Source organism: Dicentrarchus labrax, unplaced genomic scaffold, assembly GCF_905237075.1.
Source record: "Dicentrarchus labrax unplaced genomic scaffold, dlabrax2021, whole genome shotgun sequence".
Classification (NCBI taxonomy): domain Eukaryota; kingdom Metazoa; phylum Chordata; class Actinopteri; family Moronidae; genus Dicentrarchus; species Dicentrarchus labrax.
In genome coordinates this window covers 11,608,174-11,632,080 of record NW_026136722.1, presented here as the reverse complement: position 1 = coordinate 11,632,080, position 23,907 = coordinate 11,608,174, and the positions used below count along the sequence as shown (strand labels likewise).

Below are 23,907 nucleotides of genomic sequence, written 5' to 3'. Positions count from 1 at the left end.
TGTTACAAAAAGTCTTAATGCATAAATGATCTTGAGTTAAACTTTACACTTATTTTGCGTTCTGCAGGTCAGTTGTGTAACATAGATGTGAATGAATGCATCTCAAACCCCTGCAAGAACCGTGGGACCTGCACTAACACACTTGGAGGCTTCCTGTGCTCCTGCAGAGCTGGATACACTGGGCTGACCTGTGAAACAGACATCAATGACTGTGCTCCAAGTAAGTGGCTATACAGAGTTAGTGTGCTGAATTACTATAATTGTCTGTGGCTGTCAAACCCAATGCCAGGTCTGTGTACATTTACTGTACTTGACCAAAGTTGTCCTCTACTTTTGTGTCATCAGATCCATGTCTCAGTGGAGGTTCCTGCACAGATGGTGTGAACTCCTTCCACTGTAGCTGTCTGCCAGGTTTCACTGGGCCCCGCTGTGCTTTAGAAATCAATGAATGCCAGAGTTCCCCCTGCAAAAATGGAGGCACATGCACAGACTATGTTAACTCCTACACTTGCACCTGTAGGCCTGGATTTACCGGCATCCACTGCGAAACCAACATCCCTGATTGCACTGAAAGGTGAGTGTGTTTGAGTCATGGAGATATCTCATGTTGTACTTCATCAACCTGCGCATGCATTTAACTGCTGACTATAACAATAACTTGAAAATAAATACATATTTCTAATCATATCGACAGCTCTTGCTTCAATGGAGGAACATGTGCAGATAAAATCAACGGCTATTCCTGTACCTGCCGCTCAGGCTTTACTGGCTCCCACTGCCAGTACGAGGTCAACGAGTGTGACTCCCAGCCTTGCCTTAATGGAGGCATCTGTCAAGATGCGCTGGAGTCCTTCCGTTGCTCCTGCCCCAAGGGCTACATGGGCAATCGCTGCCAGGTACACAAACACTCACAGACACTCTTAAAAGATCTTGTTAAGGTTTTAAGTCTTCATAGCATTAAGTGTTTAGACTCGTAAATGCTGACATTTTTTTCTATCTGCCTCTTGCCTACCCAGACTCCATTCGATTGGTGTAGACGCTCATCTCCCTGCCAAAATGGAGGACGCTGTCGCCAAAAGGATGCTTCCTTCATCTGTGATTGTACTAACGGCTGGTCTGGACGCTACTGTGACATCCCTAGGGTGTCCTGTGAGACAGCTGCTCGCCAGAGAGGTATTTTTTTGTTTTGTACATGATGATATTTGAACCTTTGGCTCATGTTTGTGAGTCATCAAATAAAATTTTCTCCCAAATCATTCTAATCAGGGCTCCAGACGGATGACCTTTGCCACCACGGAGGTCATTGTGTCAACAGTGGGAATACCCACTATTGCAAATGTCCTGCTGACTACACTGGAAGCTATTGCGAAAGCCAAGTAGACCATTGTGAAGACAAACCCTGCCGCAATGGCGCCACCTGCAGGGGATATGTGGGAGGGTACCAGTGTGACGTGAGTCCATTGCTTTGTCAATATTGTGTGCTTCTGTCAAATTGCAGAGAAGTCAGTATTCACATAGTGCTTCATTACAGTTGTGGAGATTATTTAATTGTCATGTGTATGTCATTACAGTGTATGCCAGGCTATACTGGACAGAACTGCGAGATAGAGATCAATGAGTGCCAGTCTCATCCTTGCCAGAATGGAGGCACATGCATTGATCTGGTGGGACATTATATCTGCTCCTGTCCTCCTGGAACACTGGGTACGCAAGCACATATTCAACAGAAAACTTGTTTATTATTATAGATATTTAACTACATGTGAATAGAAAAGTAGTATCTAATAATATTCTCCTTTTTTTAAAGGTGTTCTCTGTGAGATCAATGAAGATGACTGTGCTCCACCCCTGAGGCTGCGCAGTGCTCCTCCTAAGTGCCAGAATAATGGCACCTGTGTGGACAGAGTGGGTGGATACCGCTGCAATTGCCCCCCTGGATTCACAGGAGAGAGATGTGAGGGAGACATAAATGAGTGTCTCTCTAACCCTTGCAATCCCTCCAACAGTCTTGACTGCATCCAGTTGCCCAATGACTACCAATGTGTCTGCAAGCCTGGCTTCACAGGTTAGACAGCTGGAGCATACCCATGGCATCTTATTGTGAATTCTCTTTGTGTAAAATATTTTCTTCCAATTGTAGAGCTTTATCATCAATATCTTGTTTTTAGGACGGAGGTGCCAGAGCAGGTTCAGTGTGTGTGAGTCCCAGCCTTGTCAGAATGGAGGAGCCTGTTCTGTATCCAGTATCTCTGCACTGGGATACACTTGCACGTGTCAGCTTGTAAGTGTACTTTCACATTAATGGTTTGAACACCTCATTTGATATTTTAGTCTGTAGTCTTGTTTGTGTTTTGAAACGTCACAATCTAAGTCTAATGATGTCTGTCTTTAGGGATATACTGGGCCCAATTGTGAAAGAAGCATGTCCTGTCGAGAGCTGTCCTGCTACAATGGAGGTAGCTGTGCACTTACCACAAGGGGGGCACGTTGCACCTGCTTGCCAGGTTATGGCGGGCCCCAGTGTCAGCATCGCAGTAATGAAGGTTGCTCCTCTCAACCCTGTCGAAATGGGGGTTTGTGCACTGAAGAAACCAGCTTCCCGTTCTTCCACTGCCAGTGTCCCAATGACTGGACAGGTAAACGGTGTGAACTGGGCATCAGAATCCTTGAGCCCCCGAAACCCTCGTGCCCTCTACCAGAATGTCAGGGAAAAGACACTGATGGTGTTTGCGACAAGGAATGTAACACGTTCCTTTGTCGCTGGGACGGCGGTGACTGTTCTCTAGCAGTGAACCCCTGGGCTCGTTGTACAGACCCTCGCTGTTGGCGTGTCTTCAACAACAGTCAGTGTGATGAGTTCTGCAACAACGCTGAATGTCTGTATGACAACTTTGACTGCAGAAACAAAGAGAAAGTTTGCAAGTGAGTTTATTTTCGCTGTTAACAGGATGTCCCTTTGTTTCTTTACCAATCTGAGAAAACTTAAACTGATCCTTCTATTTTTGTTGTCTCCAGTCCAATATATGAAACCTACTGTATCGACCACTATGCTGATGGACAGTGTGACCAGGGCTGCAACACAGAGGAGTGTGGCTGGGATGGCTTGGACTGTGCAGTGAAGGTTCCAGAACACCTGGCTGATGGTGTCTTGGTTTTGGTTGTCCTACTGCCACCAGAGGAGCTTCTTCGCACCAGCACAGCTTTTCTGCAGAAATTAAGTGCTATCCTACACACTTCACTGCGCTTTCGGCTGGACAACAATGGTGAAGCCATGATCCGCCCCTACACCCGCCAAGAAGCACGTCTCAAGCGGGAGCTACAGCCTCATCAGGAGGTTATTGGGTCAGTCAGGCATACAGTACGCTGTACATTAAAGCTGAAGTCTGTCATGTACATTGTACATTACACTAAACATCTGCCTTTTTCCTATTCCTGCAGGTCGATAGTATACCTGGAAATAGACAACCGTCTCTGCTCTCAGGGCTCTGTGGACTGTTTCCCTACAGCTAAAAATGCTGCAGAGTACCTGGGAGCACTTTCAGCTGTAGAAATGCTCCGCTTCCCTTACCCATTAATAGAAGCCCGTGGTGAGTAGGGATACTTAAAGAACACAGAATGAACTAGTAAAAAACGAGGAACAAATGTGTAATGACTACTTTTCTCTACCCAATATAGGCGAAAATAGGACAGACGATGTAATCTTACCTGAATGGGTGAAGCTGATGCTGGTCGGGATAGCTTCTCTTTTCCTTTTGGTCATCCTTGTGATTGGCATGTTGATTGCTCGAAGAAAGAGAGAACACAGTACCCTTTGGTTCCCTGAGGGCTTTTTCCTCAAGAAGGAACCCAGCAGCAACAAGAACCGCAGGGAACCTGTGGGACAGGATGCTCTGGGAATGAAGTGAGTTATTTGTGTGCAGTTGTTAGCATTAATGATGCCTTTGGGACTGGTTTTATTTTAGCAGTAGAGTTTGGAACAGAGTTTAAGAACTGGTTTTGAAGTTGTTTACTTGTGCTTACATTGTTTAACATATTCATTTATAAACAGACACATGCCAAAAACTGTGGAGGAATCTCTTCTTGGAGATCACAGTGACCAGTGGATGGACTCAGACTGCCCAGAGGCAAAGAGGCTCAAGGTTAGTTACTTAACTTCTTTACAATAATAAATTGTCCTCATCAATTTACATACATTTGCACCAGGGTGTATATGTACATTTTCAGCATTTCGGCCTTTGTGTAGTCATTTATTGAAAGTATTGAAACTCTGTGAGTTCAGGTTGAGGAGCCAAGTATGCTGTCAGACAGTGAAGATGCAGTGGACAGCAGACAGTGGACACAGCATCACCTTGCAGCAGCAGACATTCGTGTGCCTCCCACCATGGCCCTTACCCCACCTCAAGGAGAGTTTGAAAGTGACTGCATGGATGTTAATGTCCGAGGCCCAGGTTGGTAGTGAAATAATCAATAAGATTAATTTCTTGGTATGAGCTGTTATATTGAGTATTTGAATATACATAAACTCACCCATGCCTGTTTTCATCTCCTACCAGATGGATTTACTCCTCTGATGCTGGCGTCATTCTGTGGTGGCGGCTTAGAGCCTGAGGTAGCGGAGGAGGAGGAGAGTGAGGAGTGTTCAGCCAACATCATCTCTGACCTAATCTACCAGGGCGCATCCCTTGCTGCCCAAACAGACCGCACTGGTGAGACAGCGCTTCACCTAGCTGCCCGCTATGCCCGTGCTGATGCCGCCAAGAGGCTGCTTGACGCCGGGGCAGATGCCAACGCTCAGGACAACACAGGACGTACGCCGCTACATGCTGCAGTGGCTGCAGATGCACAGGGTGTCTTCCAGGTAAACAAACATCAACGTAGTCTGTTTATTGGCAAAATCTGTGGTATAAATGATTACAACTTATTTTTTAGTATGTTTTGTATAAGTTAAAATATTGAACCAAATATTTTCCACCCTCCTAGATTCTGATACGAAACCGGGCTACAGATCTTGACTCTCGTATGTATGATGGCTCCACTGCACTGATCCTGGCAGCACGGCTGGCAGTAGAGGGCATGGTAGAGGAACTCATCACTTGTCATGCTGATGTCAATGCAGTTGATGAATTGGGTAAGTGTGTAATTTTTCACTCAAGTGAATGCCCTGAAGGAGATGTTCCTGTTTTGTGCTAATATTTACTGAAACCAGATATGTAATCTAATTGATTATCATGTCTTTTAGGTAAATCTGCCTTGCACTGGGCTGCTGCAGTTAACAATGTGGATGCCACTATTGCCTTGCTGAAGAATGGTGCCAACAAAGATATGCAAGATCTTAAGGTATGATGTCCACTTGTACTGTTTTGACCACACTTTTACATCAGCATGGCCTAAATAGAAATATAGTTGTGACTAACACTGCCTCTGTTTGTTTTGTTGCTCTGTTTTTTTTTTTCAGGAGGAGACCCCTCTGTTCCTCGCAGCTCGTGAAGGCAGCTGTGAGGCTGTGAGGGTGCTGCTGGCTCACTTTGCGAACAGAGAGATCACAGACCATATGGACAGGTTGCCAAGGGACATTGCTCAGGAGCGTATGCACCATGACATTGTGCAGCTTCTTGATGAGTACAACACAGTAAGGAGTCCCCAGGGCCATGGTGGGGCTGGACACCACCTCAGTGGGGGACACACTCTGTCTCCTCTCATGTGCCCCCCCAGTGCCTTCCTACCTAGTCTGAAGAACACCCCACAAGGCAAGAAGAACCGTCGGCCTGGGGCCAAGGGTTCTAGCTTGGGAGGTCAACATGCTGCCAGTCTGAAGGAGTCAGTCAAGGCCCGCAATAAGAAGCTGACCTTGGACATGCAGAGTGCATTACTGGAGAGCTCCGTCACCCTGTCCCCAGTGGACTCACTGGACTCACCGCACGGGGGAGCTAGCAATGCTGGGTACATCACCAACCCCACTTCCCCTGTGGCCATGCAGTCACCAGGGCTCTACCATTCCTCCATGTCTGTCCCAAACACCCCAATGGTACATAGTAGCATGTTGGAGGGAGGTGGCCCATTTGCTGTGTCTCTAGCCCAACTCAATGACCTGGGAGCTGGAGGAATGTCATTGCAGGGACGCGTCTCCATGGCTTCAGATGTCAACCATGGCTATGTGTTGAGTTCAGGCCAGATGGGGATCAACATGGGCATGGTCAGTCCTGTCAGTGTGCCCTTTGACTGGCACAACCGGATGACCCCTTCCTCACAGTGTGGTCAGCAGGTGGTGAATCTTGTGCAGAGTAGTCAGGCAGGCATGCACCCCCAGAGCCCAGCCATGCAGCAGCAAAACATGCTAATGCATCAGCAGCAGATCTACCGTAATCCCATGCTGCAGCCCACACCTGTTACCTCCACACCAACTATCAGCCCAGTCAAGTTGCCCTCCATTGCTGAGCAGCAGCAGCAACAACAACAGCAGCAGCAGCAGCTCATCAACCACACCATCACCAGCCAGCAAAGCATGGCCCGCATGGGCACCTCCACCCCACCAACACCCCAGACCTCCCAGCCCCCACCATCCTTCTTCCAGCAGCAGCAGATGCCTCAGCAACCTTCTCAGCCCCAGCCTCCTGCTCAGCCCCCACAAGCAGCCACACCAGCAGCCCAGCCCAGTCAGGCTATGCCCTCCCAGCCTAGTGGCAGCACTGCAGGAACGGAGGATTACCCAACCCCTCCCTCCCAGCACAGCTACTCATCCGCACTGGATGCCACGCCCAAGCATTACCTCCGTTTGCCCAGTGAGCACCCCTACCTGACCCCCTCCCCAGAGTCTCCCGAGCCCTGGTCTAGCCCCTCCCCTCACTGCGTCTCCGACTGGTCAGATTCCACACCCAGCCCAGCAGTTGCTGGCCCTGCCCAGACCCAAATTACTCAAATCCCAGAGCCCAATGGCAAGATGCAGGTGTTTGCGTGAAGATCTCATGGCCCCTGCATGAAAAGGGACCTGGGGTAAAAGAATTTGTGGACTGGCTCTTTGGCCTGTCTGTGTTTATGTGTCAGCCTGTTTCCAAGATTTTCATTGGATTTGGATTGACTTTGTTTATCACGAGGACCGTCTGCTAGTGATTTCTGCAGAGAAAAAAAGTAAAGGGAAATGTGTGTTGTCTGAAAAAACAGCAGACAAATTAATGAAGTAATTCTGTCACAGATGGACTTGTTTTTTATTATAAAAAAGTATATGAAGAAAACCAAGTCTTTCATTTCAAAGACTTAGGGATGCTCTCCTGGAAACTAACAAACATTTAAAAAGTAGACGAGAAAAAAAGTAAATTGTTGAAGGGAATTCATTTATTTTTATTTATTGTTTTTATCTCTCTGAAATGCTTTTTTACTGCTCTTTCTGTCCTAATGTGCCAGCCCCTCCTATTTTATACGGCCTACATTTCTATTTAGCCAGTATGGCAAGTGATGGTAAAGGAATATAGCTCATCATTCAGACCAGTTAACAAACAGAAAGAGGAATTTTCACCTCTCTTGATGGATATTTATTTAGGCAAAGGTAAGGATGATAAACTGGTTCTAGAAAATATATATTAAGAGTTGCTCAGCAGTAGTGATATGTTCTGATTTGATTGAATTGTGGTAATTAATTATTTTCTATATGAGTATTATGAATAAGAATGTAGATGAGTGTCTCAGAAGCACTTCAAGTGACCAGCCTCCGGGGAAAGTGTGGGTCAAATACAACCTTTAACTACAATGGATATTTATGATATATTGGGGGCATCTTCCTCATGACCTTTCAAAATAAATCAACAAAGTAAAGTTTTAGGTGTAATGCTCCCATTTTAACTATAGCTTCTCATTGAATCTACAGGTCTCTTACCAGTTCTACTGTCAGCCCTGATACCGACAGTTTTGAAGCTCGTTTTCATTCACTTTAAGAAACTGTTTCAAACAGAAAATTGTTTTGCCTATAAAATCAGCCTCTCACTGCCCTTTTTTGTTTGTTTGTTCCATTTGTTTTATACTCTGTGTATTTGTGAAGACCATGGATACCTTTTTTAACATCACTTCTGATGTACTAAGCTATGCTTATCAGCTGCTATTTTATATCACTCTTCCCTGTAAACATTCCTCCATTATGGCTGACTGGTTGAGTCTGGATGCTGTGCCTTTTGGCAGCATCCAACACAGGCAAACCAGTTTACAGACAGGTAGAAGTTTAATTTGTTGAGTCTGCATTGTGTCCTTCACTGGACTAAATGGAAACATTCCTGGACTATCTGTGGCAGTTGAGATCTTGTTGACACTCTCACTTCATCTCTGGTAGTGTCTGTGGTGGAGTAGTGGTCAGTGTGAGCGTATCCCTTCTGGGCTGTGACTGCTTATGCCCTGTCACTCCTCAGGGAGGTGTTTTATGGCATGCAGTGGGACGGTTCCCCTTGCATCTACAGTGGCTTCCAGTCCAGGGGTCATGGAGTTGCATCTTAAGATTACTGTTAGAAGAGACTGAAGGAAAGAACACTACTATGTAGTGCTGCGCCCTTTAACCTTTTACAAAATTCTGAGATGACACCTCCCAGTCATCCAGCTAACCTTGTGTAATGTCTGACCAACTCTTTATCACCACATGACCTGAGTGTGTAGGATAGATGTCACCCTCTCCTTAACGTACTGAGGACATTTCAGCATGAAGTCAATTGATAACAGTAGAATTTTGAGAAAGTAATCACTGCATTTTTATCATCGTAAACAGAAATGAGTAGGCCACCACCTCTAGCTGTTACTTTTTTGGTGACCTAACACTGCCCCTAGTTGTGTCATAGACTGAGTTTATCTGTCATTCATTGTTTTATCCTGTTCACTATAGACTCAGCTTCTGTTTTTTGTTTGTTTTTTATTTTTTATATATAACTGGTCTTTCAATTTCCCTACCAGGTCGCACTAAGTGTTTTGTACATTTCAACCTCCCAACTTTTGTTTGTAAATATGTTTGTTCTGGGTAGATCTTTGCTTGAGATGTCTTATGTTTCTAAAATGATTGTTATGTACTAAAAAGGACAAAAATAAAATGTACTTCATTTAGCATTATTTGAAGCTGAGGCTGTGACTGATATTTTATTGGTCTTGTGTTGTTAGAACAGTCATAGATATTTTCTGTCATTATTAATTTCTATACTTGTTTAAAAGTAGTTCAAAATCATTGTACATAAAACCTTTCCACGGTTTTTCTTTTTACAGTCAAAAGTTGTAAAATAAGTTACTTATAATAAAAACTGTAGGGAACTACATTTTTGTGTCCTCGTGTTTAGTGATTGTTTTATATTTTAAAGGAGGATGTTCATTAATTTATTCCTCATAATCGTAACCATTAAAATAAAACAGAAAATGCAGATACCCAAGATGAATTATTCGGTTTCATAGCCTGAAATGTTACTCTTTCTTTCCAGTATATCCGCCCACAATAAATGAACCTCTTTAACCTCTCTGTTTAATAATACAGTTTAGATTGTTATTATTTTATTGTCATTTTTGTATTGTATTCGACTGCATTATATTCTAGGTTTCCAATTATTTTGCACACCAACACAAGCAACAACCTAAACAAATTCACAACGATGAATGAACATATTTTTGAGCCGCATCAACATTTTAACTATAATTATTATTTATTATTCATTATTAGAGTATGTATATAGTTGCCCATAATATTGTGTCCATGTCGATCCAAATGTAGTTTATCCAATTAAACTTAAGCTCAAAAAAGGGATAGAAAGAGAGGGTTAAAATATCCCTCATTCTTGTACATTCCCTTCTTTCTGAATCAAAGGACGGATTGAGAGCTCTCATCTTATTTTTAGCTGCAAACAACAGCTGGTATTAGCAAATCCCAAGAAAATCAGCAAGGCTTTAATGCGCATGTGCATTTGCACACTGACTTGACTCCTGCCTACTAAATTTGCCACTAAGGAGATTAAACCCAGATTTGGTCAATTATGGTGCCAGACTGCTAGAAGATATTAGGATTACCATAAATTGTGCTGCTTCAATAATGATGAGTTTGGTCTAAGTGACAGTCTGCCCCCCAGTGTTTTGTCCAGTTAATTGCTGCAATGACTTGTACAGCAGAGGTTTGGTCATCGTTGGTGTGCAGCATCTTCCCAGCAGGAGCAGTGTCTCTGAAGATGGTAAGTGGACAGTATGTATGTTGAAATATTATTTATAAAGTAAATATCGTTTATCACGTTTAATGCACAGCTTCAGTTTATTTAGACTACACTCCCATCGCAGGACATGTCAGTGCACTTTGAGTCTAGTTTTGGACCATCAAAAATGTTTCATAATTCAATCTCAGTGGCAGTTTGAGGAAAAAGAGTTTGAAAAAACAACAATGTTCGTAATCGCCAGAACATGCATTTTTTCCACAAGACATTTTGCTTATGATTCATGAAATATAAGGGAACAGGATATTGCATATTTTTGTAGCTACATATCATTCACTTAACTTCAGCAGTTTGGTAGATTGCTATGATTGGACCTAGATGACCTACCTGGGAAAACAGTTGTATGGAGAATGCTACAGCATCAACAACAACCTGATGAGGCAGCTATGGGACTTGACTAGGTGTCTCGAAAAGGATATAAATGTTATCTGAAAGCCACTGCAGTGAAAACCCAACAGTAAAGAATACTCTTCTGTTACGTTTAAATATAATAATTTATTTATTCATTTATAATATCATGCATTTTATTGCATTATACATTATATAATTTATTTATTTGTTACTTTGTCTGTCTGCCAAGATAAATCATATATAGTATGGTACTATTACTTCCTACTTTACTTGTTTTGTAACAAGTAGATTACACCAAATCTTCTTGTTAGAATCAAAAAATTTGTATACTCTTTTTATTGCCCAGCTCCTGTTTTCCTTAAAATTAAGGGAAAAACATATAATGTTAATACTTAATTAGAACAAAACATGGAATATTGCTTATATTTCACAGTAATGAAGTTCATAAATACCATGAGGAATTAACATTAATCTTAGTGTACTACTGTATGTATAGACAACAACCTATGGCCTTTGTTATGCTCATTGCTGCTCAGAACGAAACTTCACATTATGCTTAAAAAACGGTAACAACAGGTTGTAGCTACCACATTCACTCACTATCTCCGTAAGAATAACATTTATAGTGTGTAAAATGGCAGTGAAATCTTTATTCCTTCCCTGTCCGCCTCTGCAGCATGCGAAGCACCCTAAGAGTAGCATTAAATATGGTATCATGTTTAAAGATCATTTTATAGAAGGTGTCCAGGGGTAGCCGTCCAGTTGGATCTGCATGCTTTAGTGCAGTCATGGGCATGTATACTCGGTTGGTCTGGTGGCGCAGAGGTGGCTCCTTGGCTGTGATCACTTTAACAGTTTGCTAAATAAAAAAAACAGAAAATAAAAAAACTCAACACTCAAGGGGGCTTCCACATTATGCATTTTCACTGGCAAAACAAATTATTTTTAGTGACCTTTTGAACTCAACTAGGAACATAACTGTCATCACTTGCCTCAGCCACTTCCTCTGGTGTCTGGCCTAATGAGGCAAAGATCTTTTTAGAGTATGGCAGATAAATTTCCCGTAAGATTTTGGCGGTTTCCTCGTCTGTCCCTGATAGATCCATCTTTTCAATATCCTCGTAGACTTTCCTTTCAAACTCTGTTACCACAGGGCCAGGTTCCACTAGAGTCGTCCTTGTGACAGAGACATAAAAAAAAGATACATAGGACCACCGTTCCATTACAGTCAATGAGTTGTAAAAATCCTACCATTGTGCGCTTACTGCATTAAATTGTTAAGGCTAATGTATTTTTCAATCACTTGATGTTAAACTTCATCGCTTGCACTGCCAGACTTTCACAAAATCCTTCCACAGCAAATTTGGAGGCAGAGTAGACGTCATTGAACAGAAGGCCTGTGTAGAAACAAAAGGAAAACTGTTAGCAACATTCTCTAATTGCTTCATCTGAAATTGTACTGACACAAGCGAACACACCCTGTATTCCCAGGACGCTGCTCATCACCACAATATGGCCACTCTGCCTCCGCTTCATGTCAGGCAGCAACTCTTTCACCAGCCGTGCCAGGCCGAAGAAGTTTGTGTCGAAGAGCTCCTTCATGGCAGCGATACTTTGACATTCCAGTGGTCCAACCATGCCAACGCCAGCATTGTTCACTATAACAGCAGAGTATCCTACATCATTATATGCTTGTGTAGAGATCTTTAACTCTTAAACAGTGAAGAGTGGGAATGTGAATGAGAGGAGACAGACCAAGAACGTCCACTCGTCTGTCCGGCAGGCTGTCGACACACTCTCTGATGGAGGCTTCACAGCAGGCATCTAACTGTTTGATTTCCAGGGTTTTGTTTAAGGTGTCACCTGCCGCTTTCTCCAGTGGCCCCTTTTTCCTAAGGTCCCTCATTGTGGCAACCACTGCCTCAGATAAACAACAAACACAGTGGCTGTCAGTAGCTGTGGTTAGTTCTATCGTCTACTCTGTTTTGGTTGAGAAGAGAGTGGCCGACCTTTAAACCGTCTAAGCTCATCCTTGGCCAGCCGTGCAGCCACAGCCAAGCCAATGCCAGAGGAGCACCCGGTTACCAACACCCTCCTGGTTCCCATGGCTCTTTGACCTCAGACCTCACTCAGTCAAAAAAATCCTGCAAACAGGGAAATTAAAGTAACTGTACTGTTATCACCATTCTGTACAAGGAACAATTTTTCTGTGATTAAATGTTCTCTAATATGCCATGTGTACATTTATTTCAGTTCCTGAGCTACTAAGAATCACCAGAGAATGGAACTGAATGTGTCCATGATTTTAAAGTCAATAAAAACAAGACTTACATTGTTTGCTCAAAATGCAACAAATCCAGCAGCTGATTTGGATTATAAGAGGCAGTTGGTATCTCTGCTACTATTTTCAAGTCTCTAACATCTGTATTTCTCCATGTATGGTCACTGAATGCTGGTGCAAAATAGTCAGTCCTCTAAGAAATTAAATCACATTGAATGTTGCCTCTGTGAGGCACCACTGAGGCCATTTGTTCACAGATTATATTGGCTCTAATCTGATTTACATATCCTGGAATGTTTATCTGCCTACAACAGCAAGCTTAGTGCTTCATCTATAGAGGCCTTTCATTCACACTTGATGAGATGCACAACATGATAATAAAATAATAACAATTTTGGAAATCCAGTCCTACCCCAGTGTGTGATAGTGATATAGCTGTTAGTTTTTAGTGATGATGTGAATTTAATTTAGACACTTGAGTTGTAGTATACAACACACCATATTACTGACACTGTGGCTTAAATGTAATGTAAGTTATAGAACAAAAGTATGCATATTGTGTATCACTAGTGGTGGAAGAAGTATCTGATCCAGATACAAGTTTGAAAAAAATGCTGCATTCAGAATTTTACTCAAGTAGAAGGAAAAAGTATTATCACCAAAATCAAAGTACTCATTATTTAGAATGTCCCCATCATACCCTTCATAATATTGTTTCATTATTACTGGTGCCTTAGTGGAAGCAACCTTAAATGTTTCATCCTTAGTATCAAGGATGATTAGATTCAATATTTTGAATATTGGGTGCTTGAATTTTCTATCCGAATTTCTGAATTTGTCTAGATAGCACAAACTTATGATACTCAATATAAGTACCTCAAAACAGTGGTTAAACACAGTATTTGACTAATGTGCCACTCATCCAAACTGAACATACATTACAGTACACTGTGAGTATTGCAGACACTGTAGATCCCTACAGGACCACATCAAAGTACGCACTGACTCCCGAAGGCCTGCAGGTCTGCTTTCAGATGGTGTTGTAGTGTACCAACCTGTAGAGCAAGTAGCGCCTCCTCCACAGCGGCAGATACGGCAGAGACAGGCTGCAGCCCCCTAAACCAACGGATCGATAAACTATCCTTACTTCAGAGAGGAGGAACACGGCCAAGTCACACCGGGACATTCGGCTACATAAGCTTAAGCCCAGTGATTACCTAAACGGGTCACATAGGCCGACCGTGGGAGTTGTAGTTCTTAAAGGGACAACGAGTCCCTTAAAAACTGCAGCACACCACATCACGCCTACATGGCTGTACGCCATATTATGAGTCTCTCAAAGCGCTGTGTTATGGGTTAGACTAACTACAGAAAGTACTCCCGGTGTCCGTAAATGCCTCAGTCTCAGAACTGCATAAGGAAGGAAGACTAATAATAATAATAATAATAATAATAATAATAATAATAATAATATAAATGCCATTGTCCTGTCATAAATATATGTTCTAATAAATTGTAAATTCTAGAAATATTTCAAATGCTAAGTTAAATTGAATAAATTTACCATAACATTTATTTTTGAATATAATAACAATAGTGATTAGAATACTAAAATAATATTAACAATAATAATCAGTTTAGATATATGTACAGTACTTCCCTATTTCTGATTTTCTCAATTTTGTCACTTTCAAAGTATATCCCGGTGGTGTGCTGTCAACATGTGCTGCAGTTCCTGACTGTGACAACTGGAGGGGCAGTAAACGCTCATGGTTCTAAATACCCCTCTCATTCACATCATCTCAGTAGAACCGTCAGTACAGCGATTGGTCGCACAATAGGATGGGTTTTTTGTTCAGAGTAACTTCACATATAACCACTGCTGTGTGCATGACCACACAAAATCACATGTCCGCATTAGGATGAGCCAATGTGAACAAAATGGATATTATGACACAGTTCAAGCCTGTGCAGCTATCCAACCCTCTGATGCAGTTTTATAATGATTGAATCTTGTTTCCATGAACTTTGAACTGAGATCTGAGGAAGGGTTTCATATGTCTGCTGTTCAAGTCACATTACCCCATTCAGAGTTCAGTGTTCAGTTTAACAGGTGTAGCCAACAATCACAGAGTTTCCTGCCATTATTTGTCACAGGATGCATTAAACTGTTCGCTCCAACTTAATTACAAAGAGGAACTTTAGGTTTGTTTTAAATATAATTTGTTCATGTTATTCATTACTGTCTAATAGTACACTAATAGACTAATAGTAAACGTTTTATCCAGTGAGTTACAGTGGACAGGCGGTCTGTGGGTCCTTAAATGTCAAATTTTATAAATGTATTTATTTATAGCCTACTATATTAAGTATTTCTTCTGATTTATATTTAACATGAAAAACAGTTGTTCACACTAAACACACCAGTTGTTATTGTTATTTTGGCCATTTCAAATGAAATTAATTCTCAGGATTATAAATTAAATGATCCATTTACTATCAGCTTCTCTAACAAAATCAACTGTAACACATTTCAGAAAACAGCTTTACAAACACTGTAATGGTTAAAAGTGTTTTCCATGTAGCGTGATTGTGCACCAAAACTCTCGCATCTATTGTCCATATGGGTGTGTTTGGACCTTTTGTCTGATGGTTGAATGCATTTTTTTCATGAAACCAAACTCCAGGGATTTGGGGATCTGGTACAAAACAGGTATTAGGTGGTCTATGACAACAGAAGGAACAATGCAAGCAATTCTCTTGCAACGTTAATTCTTACATAGTTAGTCCATCACTTCTGTCCGAGTCTCTTGTTTGTTTCTGTCAGACTGTGTATACCAGAGCCAAGGTGGTCATTTAAGACATTCTATACAATGTAGTGTAAATAATATCACATGGGAACTAGGCGTTTCTCTCTCATGCTCTGAGAGTAAAAACGTGAGCACCACCTCTCACGATGTTCTACCACACCTGCTTTGTACTCACGTGGTTCTGTTAAATCTCCTGTTTTTCCTGGATTATTTAATTTTGAATGTGAATCACTTATTTTGATCATCATCAATTGTCTTTTCTATCTGGTGTTACACTTTAAGTGGCCACTGTATTTGTTACAGCTGTATCAGTATGCAGTCCAATACAACACCACCACTAACTATGACACATATGCCTTTTCCTACAGTCATTATGAACACAATCATCCACAGGCACACAAATATACACACAGAATAACATGGTAGTTCCAGCTGAACTGAAAGTCAGTAAAAAGATATGAATGTTGTACTAAATGTTGCTTCACATTACAGAGATATTTTTCTTTGGAAAGGTTGCAAAACATGTCACTCACAGTAAAACTTGTTTCACGTGTTAACACATACATCTTCCCAGTTTCCTGTTTCTGTTTTGGGTTGCTATTGGTCATAACACTGCAATGTCTGGCTTGTGTTATGGGTTCTGGGAGTGGCCAGTATCCTTTCATAACCAGAGTTGGAATAAATAGTTGCTTTGGACCAGACTGCTAAGATACAATTTTCTGATGCACTTAAGCCAACAGTCTTCCACCATGTAAGTAAAGTTTTACTACCCAAATGGTCTTAGATTAAAATCATTGTACAGAAATTTCTTGGTGTATGAACTTAGCTTATATGTTGTGTGTAAACTATTAGCTTTTCACTGTATCACAAAAAAATTTGTTTCTCAAGTCTTAATGCTGAGTGAAAACACTCACACTATATGTGTCTGTCAGGATTTTTCTTTCAGGGCTTGTTGGCTTTCTGCTGGTGCTAACAGCTGAGGCCAGAGTTGGGTAAGAAACCGGATTTAGTCTCCATTTTTAGTAGATTACTGCATTTGAACAAAATTATAGAGAAAAAAAGTAAATGTTTTTTACAATGAAGTGTTGATTATTAGAAAACTGGAAGCACTGTTACCTCCAGAAGTCAAATCACACTAATCTTGACAAAGATGATTACTGCTATCACCTGATATGCCTCTTAAGGTCTGCATATGTGCCTTTTTTAATAGTTTCTACTCTAATTACACAGAAACTCGTCTCAGTTAACATTCTGTTCTGAGACAGAACAATGTCTGCTGTTTGATCTGATTTGTAAAACTGACAAATATGAGGTGAGTGTGTCTGAGCAATACAGAAACCATTTTACATTTCAGGTGCAAGAAATTTTTAAAAAGCCCACTCCCCTGTGTTTGTTGATGTCCTTCAGGCCCGTCACTATGACTCTGTGAAATGGGTTTCAACTGAGGAAACATCCTTCTTCATGGAGATGGCCTCAATGAGAGCTTTCAGACGACTGTTTGAATACATCACTGGAGCCAACGAGGATGGTGTGTGTGTGCATCCACTTATTTATTTTGTTCTATTCATTATTTTATTGGTCAGCATCAGAGATCAAGATTCTTCTGTTTCACGAGACTCGTGCACAAGAAAAAAACATACATGACAAATAGAAAATCTGAACAGTGCACCATTTACATACACAATACGGTGGCTCAACTTTATAGAAAACAAATGCAAGTAGCAGTCAAAACACTTGAATATAATGTTTTAAAGTCTTCAAAATAAATGAGGGATTTCACTTGCAAAAAATTTTCTAACTATTTCAGTTTCTAAGGAACATAGTATTTAAATCCTGTTTTTCCAACTTCTGTTTGAATATGTGGTACAGCCAAAAATAACATGTCCTTTGACCTGACATAATTACTGTATTTAGTTGTGATCAGAGAGCAAAGATAGATTGGTGGTTTTATTGGATAGTCAAGTCAGAACATTTTATGTTTTTTATGTATTTCCTATTTCTAAAAAAAACTGTTGTATTTGCTTAATGTTTATCTTCAGGAAAGAAAATCGCAATGACAGCTCCTGTCATTGTGAAAATACCTAACAAGAAATTTTGGGAAACGGCTGTCTTCACAATGAGTTTCTTGCTGCCAATGGAACATCAGAATAATCCCCCCAAACCTACTGATGATAAGGTACGCTTCTCTGACAATTGCCATGATCATGTTTGAATTCTTTCTATTAAGCCTATTTTCAGCTCTGGCAGATGATGAAACTTTGCTGACCTGCAGGTGCACATCCATGACATGCCAGCTTTGACGGTTTATGGACAGAGCTACGGAGGATGGATGACGAGCATGGCTGACAAAAACAATGCTTACAGTCTGTCCTCTGCCCTTGACTCAGTTCAAGCAAATTACAAAAAAGACTTCCACTATGCTGTTGGTTATAACAGGTAAACAAATCATCATCATTTTCTCTTTCTGATAATCAGAAAAAAGCAAAGAATAAAGTGGATTTTTATATTCTGCAATAAATTCACGTCTTGTGTGTGTGTGTGTGTGTGTGTGTGTGTGTGTGTGTGTGTTTGTTTCGTTGCAGCCCAATGACAATGTTTAACAGGCACAATGAGGTGTGGTTTGTCACTGACGATGATCCAGAGTGTCCCAGCAGTGAGGAACTGGAGTTTTCTCCTTTCTCCTGAACATTTTGACCCCTGTGCAATAACAGCTTTCTATATGCAGCTGGGCATTGCTTCAAGTCATAATGTGCCACATAAATAACCTAAATTTTACAGCATACATTGCTTGTGACAATGGTTTTACACTAGCTTGTCTGATGGTTTTGTGTTGTATTCAATAAAGTTACCATTTTGCATTCATTTTTTGTTGTTGTTGTTTTTAAAATACCTCCTCTTTGGGGCTTTCCTAAAACATATCTAAGGCAGCTACTTTAACAAAAGAGGAAACCTGGAAAAGACTATCCAGGGTGTGTTATTCTATAATACCACCAGATGGCACTACTAAGTTTAAGAATACTAGTACTTCAAGGATCACACTAACTGTCTAGCACTATGCATTAAAGATTGTTCAGTATTTTTTTATTTCATGAAGATTTACCATCTGAAATAAGAGACGGAGTTAGAAGCTAAACAGGCCATTTAAAATAGCAGGGAGACTATTTTATTGATGAATGTCATAATTCATTTACAAGTTAATGTGCTAGTGTCATAACCCTCCACCCCTAAACTGCGTCACTTCAAGTTTAATCAAAGCAGTCTGTAACATTCCTGTCGAGCGACATCTTATCGTCTCAAGCACTGGCTAGGAATGTGCAACAACAATATAACCACAGTGTAATAATTGTACTAATTGACTAATATTGTATTATACAGAATAAAGCAATGTTTTCAGATTGAATGCATTATTAAAGTTGACAAATTATGCTCAAGGATAAACAGCTGATATTTATTCATCAGTGGAAAGTACAGTTTGAGAAATATTACTTATTACTATTAATATTGGAGTATTCAATTTTTTGATAACTTTTACTCCACTGCATTTCAAAGGGAACATATTTACTTTACTACACTACATTCAACTGACAGCTATAGTTACTAGTTACTTCACAGGTTAAAATTGTTCATTAAAAACACATGAAGAGATTGCATTGCTAAAGATTAAACCAGTGGCTCCCCAAACTTTCGGCCTTGTGACCCCTCACTAAAAAGATGTATGCAGTTGTGACCCCGTATGTCACATTTTAGATGTCTGTCAGTAGTTAGCAGTAAACCTAAAGAGTGATTTCCCCTCTAAACATCTAAGATGGTTCAATTCAAATTACTGTCCAAGGCCCAGAGAGCTAAAAGGATCCGATGTTTCACACAAAAAGCCAATATTAGAGAAATTACAAAACATTTGTGGACTTTTGTCTTATTTCCCCTATTACTTATCTCACAGTACCCTTATATGGGAACCACTCCACTACTAGTACTTAACTGTATACAAGTAGTTGTTAAAACTAGCTCTGCTAACCAGCTATAACAGTAAGATGCTTTTTACACAGTGATGCATCAGTATCCACAATCTAATAATGTCATACATAATTACATATCACTGGCAGAAGCCTGTTTTTTTACATTTGAAACTTTAAATATATTTTGCTGATTATACTTCTATACTTTTACTTGAGTAAGATTTTTAATTAAACAAAGGACTTGTGCACTTCTTACACCACTGCATAAATTCCAAAGCTACAATACATAATGATACTCAAATTTCATGTTAAACTCTAGGAATTAGCATGCAATCTGAATGGCTGTAGTTTTGACTGTGACTGTACTCTTCAGCGGACTCTTATCTTATCAGCTGAGCTCCAGGATGGCTCAATGATACTGGAGTGACTTCACTAAAGTTACAATCCATCAGGTGAATATCTGACTGTGTCCCATGAAGAGGCTGGTTGGCTGGCTGGCTTACCAACTGACTGACTGAGTAGGAGTGCCAGTCAGGAGAGGTTTTATTACATTCACTACAGATCGAAGTCCACTTGTGGGCCTTGAACGACCATCAGTCCACCGGGGCTGTTGGGCCTTCCTGCTGGCCTTTCTGTGACTCTCCTGCAGTGTCTGCCTGGTCTTCTGATCTCTGCAACAATGAAGGTCAGGCTGGACTGTCTCTGAAGCTCATCAGCCAGAATGGACCTACCTGGTCATCACCCACAGCAGCCTCCGCCTCTTGTCCACCACCCTGGCGACTACCCAGAGGATTTGTTAACTTTGGAAGAATCATCAACATGTGAGTAAAGATAGATAGTGTCCATTTAGGCAGGTTTCATAAAATATTGTTTGGATTTGTACAGTATTAAAAAAGATATCAATGTTTTAAGTGTCTTGTTTTGAAAGTGTGTAGCAGTATCTAGATATTATTAAGTAGTACAGAAATGATATTGATCATGTCCATGAGGAAATCCACATTTACAGTAGAAAAGGCATAAAGGTTGTTCACCGTTGTGCTATGGATTTTCCATTTGGGAGATTGGCTCCTGTGAAAGTCATAACCAGTGATCTCTGGTCTTATGTAAGGGTCATATCAGTGGTCATAGTCAAGCAAATCAAGCTGAGTGATAAGGTTCTGTCTGCAACAGAGGGATGGTCCTGTACTGTTCCTTACTCTCAACAGCTGAGCAATAAACCTCATTAGATGACACACTTACATGTCAGCTGCCCAGCATTCAAGTATTCTGCAGTACTTTAACTCAAATCTGACAGTACGTTTACATTCCAGACATATTATTTATTAAGAATTGTTGCAACAAAACAAATACAACACGATGGGAAGTCTACACACTTTTGACATCTCCGTATTTTACTAAAACTGAAGAAGAAAATGGGAACTGGAAAGATGGCTGGAGCTGGATTTGACCTTTGGATCATGTACGTTTTTTCAGTAGCTTGGCACATCACTATAACAATCTCCACTGACAACTAGCACTTGTTATCTCACCTTGTACCACACTGGCCACCTCTAGTATAAGAAGTTTGTGTCGTACTGCACATTTGACATTTATGTTAATTATGGTGTCATTCTCCAGCTCAGGATTTAAAGACAGAGCCAGACGGCAGACCAGAGCCAGACGAGAGCTGCCCTGTCTGTGGAGACAAAGTCTCGGGATACCACTATGGGCTGCTCACTTGTGAAAGCTGCAAGGTAAGGCATAGCAAAAATGCCTTCTCTAATGGTACCATAAGGTGCTTTGGTGTTGTAGACCCACTACTATAAAATAAAGATATATTATTTCTGTGCCTATAATGATGCATATTATATTTTGTCATCCAGGATTGTCTTCAATCTGCAGAGAATGAAGCAACAGGTTTATACTCTCTATCTCTCTCTGCAGGGCTTCTTTAAGCGCTCAGTGCAGAATAACAAGCATTACACCTGTGCAGAACAACAGAGCTGCCCCATGAACCTTTCGCAGAGGAAACGTTGTCCTTCATGCCGCTTCCAAAAGTGTTTGGCGGTAGGCATGAAGAGAGAAGGTACTGTAAATTTTATTAACTAAATAATCTCTGCCAATGTCTGAAATCTTGCCATAAAATCATTGATCATTTGTTTTGTGTTCTGTCGACAGCAGTAAGAGCAGATCGTATGAGAGGTGGCAGGAATAAATTTGGACCTCTGTACCGGCGGGACAGACAGATAAAACAGCAAAAAGTGTGTCATCAGGCAAACACTGCTCCCTACAGGATTAAAATGGAAACTACCCAAATACACCGACCCACAGCTCCAAATGACCTTCACCTAATGAGCAGTCACACAAGTGTTCCATTGTCCTCTGATGCTTTTCATCAGTCCCACATGTATCCCTCTGGCATCGGGCAGTTGGGTGCGCCCATGCCTCTGGACTGCACTATGAACACAGACAGGTTGCTCACTCCTCCATCCCTGTCCTACGCTGGACTGTACCACCGCACCTTCCCTGGATACCTCCAGGAGAAAGGAGAAATGCCTCCTGGCTACACTCTAGCTCCTGTGCGCCCAACTCTGAACAATTCATTTACACCAAGAGGCACACCAGCATCATCCCCCTACTTAACTCCAAGCTCAACCACCCCTCTGACCCAGGCTCCCACCCAAATCCTCGACACCCCTTCATCAGCCACTCCTACTTCCAGCTTCCTAAGCCAGCTCCTGGTGGGGGAGCAGGATGAGAGCCAGCTGTGTGCCAAAGTCCATGCCAGTCTGCAGAGAGAACAGGCCAATCGTGGCAAACACGACCGCTTAAATACATTCAGCATCATGTGCAAAATGGCTGACCAGACTCTGTTTGGGCTTGTGGAATGGGCCAGGAACAGTGCACTCTTCAAGGAGCTCAATGTAATGAATAATAAAAATATAATGTAACATAAACCTTATTAGCGGTGGCATTTACTCTTTGCTATGTTTTAGGTGTTTCTCAGAGGTCAAAGGTCATAGCCTTTAATTTGCAACTACAACAGACATCATCATAAATTCTTTATGCTTTCCACAGGTGGAGGACCAGATGGTGCTGTTGCAGAGGTGTTGGAGTGAGCTGCTGGTCCTGGATCACCTCTGTAGGCAGGTGACCTATGGCAAAGAGGGCTGCATCTATCTGGTCACAGGACAACAGGTTGCGTTTTACTACACAAAATGCAGAGCTTATGATTATCAAAAATGTCTTTGGATAGGACATTTTGGGTTGCACAAAAACTTTAATTCTGATGACCACCTTTCTCTAATGCTGATACAGATTGAGGTGTCAACCATCATCTCTCAGGCAGGAGTGACACTAAGTGGCCTGGTATCAAGGACCCAGGACCTGGTGTCCAAACTGAAGGCACTCCAGTTAGACAGACATGAGTTTGTCTGTCTCAAATACCTGGTGCTTTTCAACCCTGGTGAGCTATTACCCTTTATATATAAAATGCACATGAGATCAACTTTGCACAGCTTCTGTTGGCATTGAGTATGTATATGTCATGTGTAAATGTATTGTGTTGATGATGAATATGCCATGTATATTCTTTCTGCTCTAGATGTGAAGTCAGTGCAGAGCCACAGGCAGGTGGAGCAGACTCAAGAGAGGGTGAACAGGGCCTTGATGGAGCACACCCAACGGAGCCATCCGGGACACTCAGACAAGTTCGGCCAGCTGCTGCTCCGGCTGCCTGAGGTACGCAGCATTAGCTTGCAGCTTGAGGAGTATTTGTACCAGCGCCATCTTCTGGGAGATTTGCCCTGCAACTCTCTACTCACTGAGATGCTGCACACCAAGCACAACTGAGAAGAAGCTGCTGTATTGTCAAGCCCTGGTGACACAAGAGTGGCACAGCCTGAGTTTGCTGCTGGGAATTTTTGTACCTCCATTTTGGCCTTTCAGACCCAACAGCGCTCTTTACTTTTGATGATTGTTGCAAATAGTAAACATGCATGCTCAGAAGTGAGGGGAAAACGTTATCCAGGATCAGAAATGGAAAGGAATATTTACTTAACTTGTGTCATGCTTCACCAAAGTGCCCATTATTAACAGTATTACCACAGCCAAACAGCCCTGTCTGTCAGTACCGTTTGACAGATCTGAGATCCAAGCACTACCATGATGTTTTTTTATTAAGCAGAGCTCAACTGTGTAAAGAAAAAGGAAAAATGCATCATTGAATAAAGATATCTGTTTTTTGAAAATTCATGACTGGATTGACTTGTGTATCACCAGTTTCACTATCTGCCAGAAAAGCTCTGTTTCTGCAGAAAGAT

The 23,907-nt window shown here is 41.4% G+C and overlaps 4 protein-coding genes across 7 annotated transcripts in view; 3 read left to right on the top strand and 1 right to left on the bottom strand.

Annotated features, from left to right (window-relative positions):
- Positions 1 to 9,275, top strand: part of notch3 (notch receptor 3) — a 29,407-nt gene extending 20,132 nt beyond the window's left edge. The window contains exons 16-33 of one of the 2 annotated variants that reach the window (XM_051389248.1): positions 68 to 220; positions 346 to 574; positions 695 to 896; positions 1,017 to 1,173; positions 1,267 to 1,451; positions 1,572 to 1,704; positions 1,808 to 2,065; positions 2,169 to 2,281; positions 2,393 to 2,922; positions 3,016 to 3,342; positions 3,439 to 3,587; positions 3,676 to 3,901; positions 4,049 to 4,139; positions 4,280 to 4,448; positions 4,554 to 4,858; positions 4,981 to 5,128; positions 5,240 to 5,337; positions 5,456 to 9,275. In XM_051389248.1, coding sequence (XP_051245208.1) covers positions 68 to 220; positions 346 to 574; positions 695 to 896; positions 1,017 to 1,173; positions 1,267 to 1,451; positions 1,572 to 1,704; positions 1,808 to 2,065; positions 2,169 to 2,281; positions 2,393 to 2,922; positions 3,016 to 3,342; positions 3,439 to 3,587; positions 3,676 to 3,901; positions 4,049 to 4,139; positions 4,280 to 4,448; positions 4,554 to 4,858; positions 4,981 to 5,128; positions 5,240 to 5,337; positions 5,456 to 6,955 — 4,973 coding nt within the window. In that variant the 3' untranslated portion in view covers positions 6,956 to 9,275. Of the gene's footprint in view, positions 1 to 67; positions 221 to 345; positions 575 to 694; positions 897 to 1,016; positions 1,174 to 1,266; positions 1,452 to 1,571; positions 1,705 to 1,807; positions 2,066 to 2,168; positions 2,282 to 2,392; positions 2,923 to 3,015; positions 3,588 to 3,675; positions 3,902 to 4,048; positions 4,140 to 4,279; positions 4,449 to 4,553; positions 4,859 to 4,980; positions 5,129 to 5,239; positions 5,338 to 5,455 lie in introns of both variants that reach the window. The other variant, XM_051389247.1, reaches the window with a different exon arrangement.
- soul5 (heme-binding protein soul5) overlaps positions 1 to 18,512 on the top strand; it is a 163,310-nt gene extending 144,798 nt beyond the window's left edge. Inside the window, exons 1-7 of one of the 2 annotated variants that reach the window (XM_051389324.1) lie at positions 16,270 to 16,401; positions 16,583 to 16,642; positions 16,881 to 16,962; positions 17,058 to 17,178; positions 17,690 to 17,826; positions 17,923 to 18,086; positions 18,233 to 18,512. In XM_051389324.1, coding sequence (XP_051245284.1) covers positions 16,373 to 16,401; positions 16,583 to 16,642; positions 16,881 to 16,962; positions 17,058 to 17,178; positions 17,690 to 17,826; positions 17,923 to 18,086; positions 18,233 to 18,335 — 696 coding nt within the window. In that variant the 5' untranslated portion in view covers positions 16,270 to 16,372 and the 3' untranslated portion in view covers positions 18,336 to 18,512. Of the gene's footprint in view, positions 1 to 16,269; positions 16,402 to 16,582; positions 16,643 to 16,880; positions 16,963 to 17,057; positions 17,179 to 17,689; positions 17,827 to 17,922; positions 18,087 to 18,232 lie in introns of those variants that run through there. The other variant, XM_051389325.1, reaches the window with a different exon arrangement.
- On the bottom strand, positions 10,679 to 14,313 carry zmp:0000001048 (retinol dehydrogenase 8). Its single transcript, XM_051389320.1, has 7 exons — positions 13,896 to 14,313; positions 12,569 to 12,703; positions 12,315 to 12,476; positions 12,038 to 12,217; positions 11,863 to 11,956; positions 11,552 to 11,735; positions 10,679 to 11,418 (listed from the first exon to the last, which is right to left on the bottom strand). Exons 2-7 carry the CDS (start codon positions 12,663 to 12,665, stop codon positions 11,209 to 11,211), a joined length of 927 nt encoding a protein of 308 aa, XP_051245280.1. The 5' UTR covers positions 12,666 to 12,703; positions 13,896 to 14,313; the 3' UTR covers positions 10,679 to 11,208.
- Positions 18,513 to 20,164: 1,652 nt separating the features above from the next.
- nr5a5 (nuclear receptor subfamily 5, group A, member 5) lies at positions 20,165 to 23,837 on the top strand. 2 transcript variants are annotated; one of them, XM_051389293.1, is made up of 7 exons: positions 20,165 to 20,427; positions 21,224 to 21,339; positions 21,530 to 21,671; positions 21,767 to 22,509; positions 22,664 to 22,783; positions 22,904 to 23,051; positions 23,190 to 23,837. In XM_051389293.1, the coding sequence occupies exons 1-7, from the start codon at positions 20,328 to 20,330 to the stop codon at positions 23,435 to 23,437; spliced, it is 1,617 nt and encodes a 538-aa protein (XP_051245253.1). In that variant the 5' UTR covers positions 20,165 to 20,327; the 3' UTR covers positions 23,438 to 23,837. The 2 variants fall into 2 exon arrangements, with proteins under 2 accessions (XP_051245253.1, XP_051245252.1); XM_051389292.1 differs by having other exon boundaries at positions 20,166 to 20,427; positions 21,764 to 22,509.
- Positions 23,838 to 23,907: the final 70 nt, after the last annotated feature.

Bases quoted from the DNA above. Each gene is read 5' to 3' on its own strand.
- zmp:0000001048 (XM_051389320.1), bottom strand. From the start codon at position 12,665: ATGGGAACCAGGAGGGTGTTGGTAACCGGGTGCTCCTCTGGCATTGGC. The intron at 12,218-12,314 runs GTCTGTCTCCTC...CTGCTGTTATAG, and splicing joins CAGACGAGTGGACGTTCTTG to TGAACAATGCTGGCGTTGGC. The intron at 11,957-12,037 runs GTGTGTTCGCTT...GTTTCTACACAG, and splicing joins CAGCGTCCTGGGAATACAGG to GCCTTCTGTTCAATGACGTC.
- nr5a5 (XM_051389292.1), top strand. From the start codon at position 20,328: ATGGACCTACCTGGTCATCACCCACAGCAGCCTCCGCCTCTTGTCCAC. The intron at 20,428-21,223 runs GTGAGTAAAGAT...GTCATTCTCCAG, and splicing joins TTTGGAAGAATCATCAACAT to CTCAGGATTTAAAGACAGAG. The intron at 22,510-22,663 runs GTAATGAATAAT...TGCTTTCCACAG, and splicing joins CACTCTTCAAGGAGCTCAAT to GTGGAGGACCAGATGGTGCT.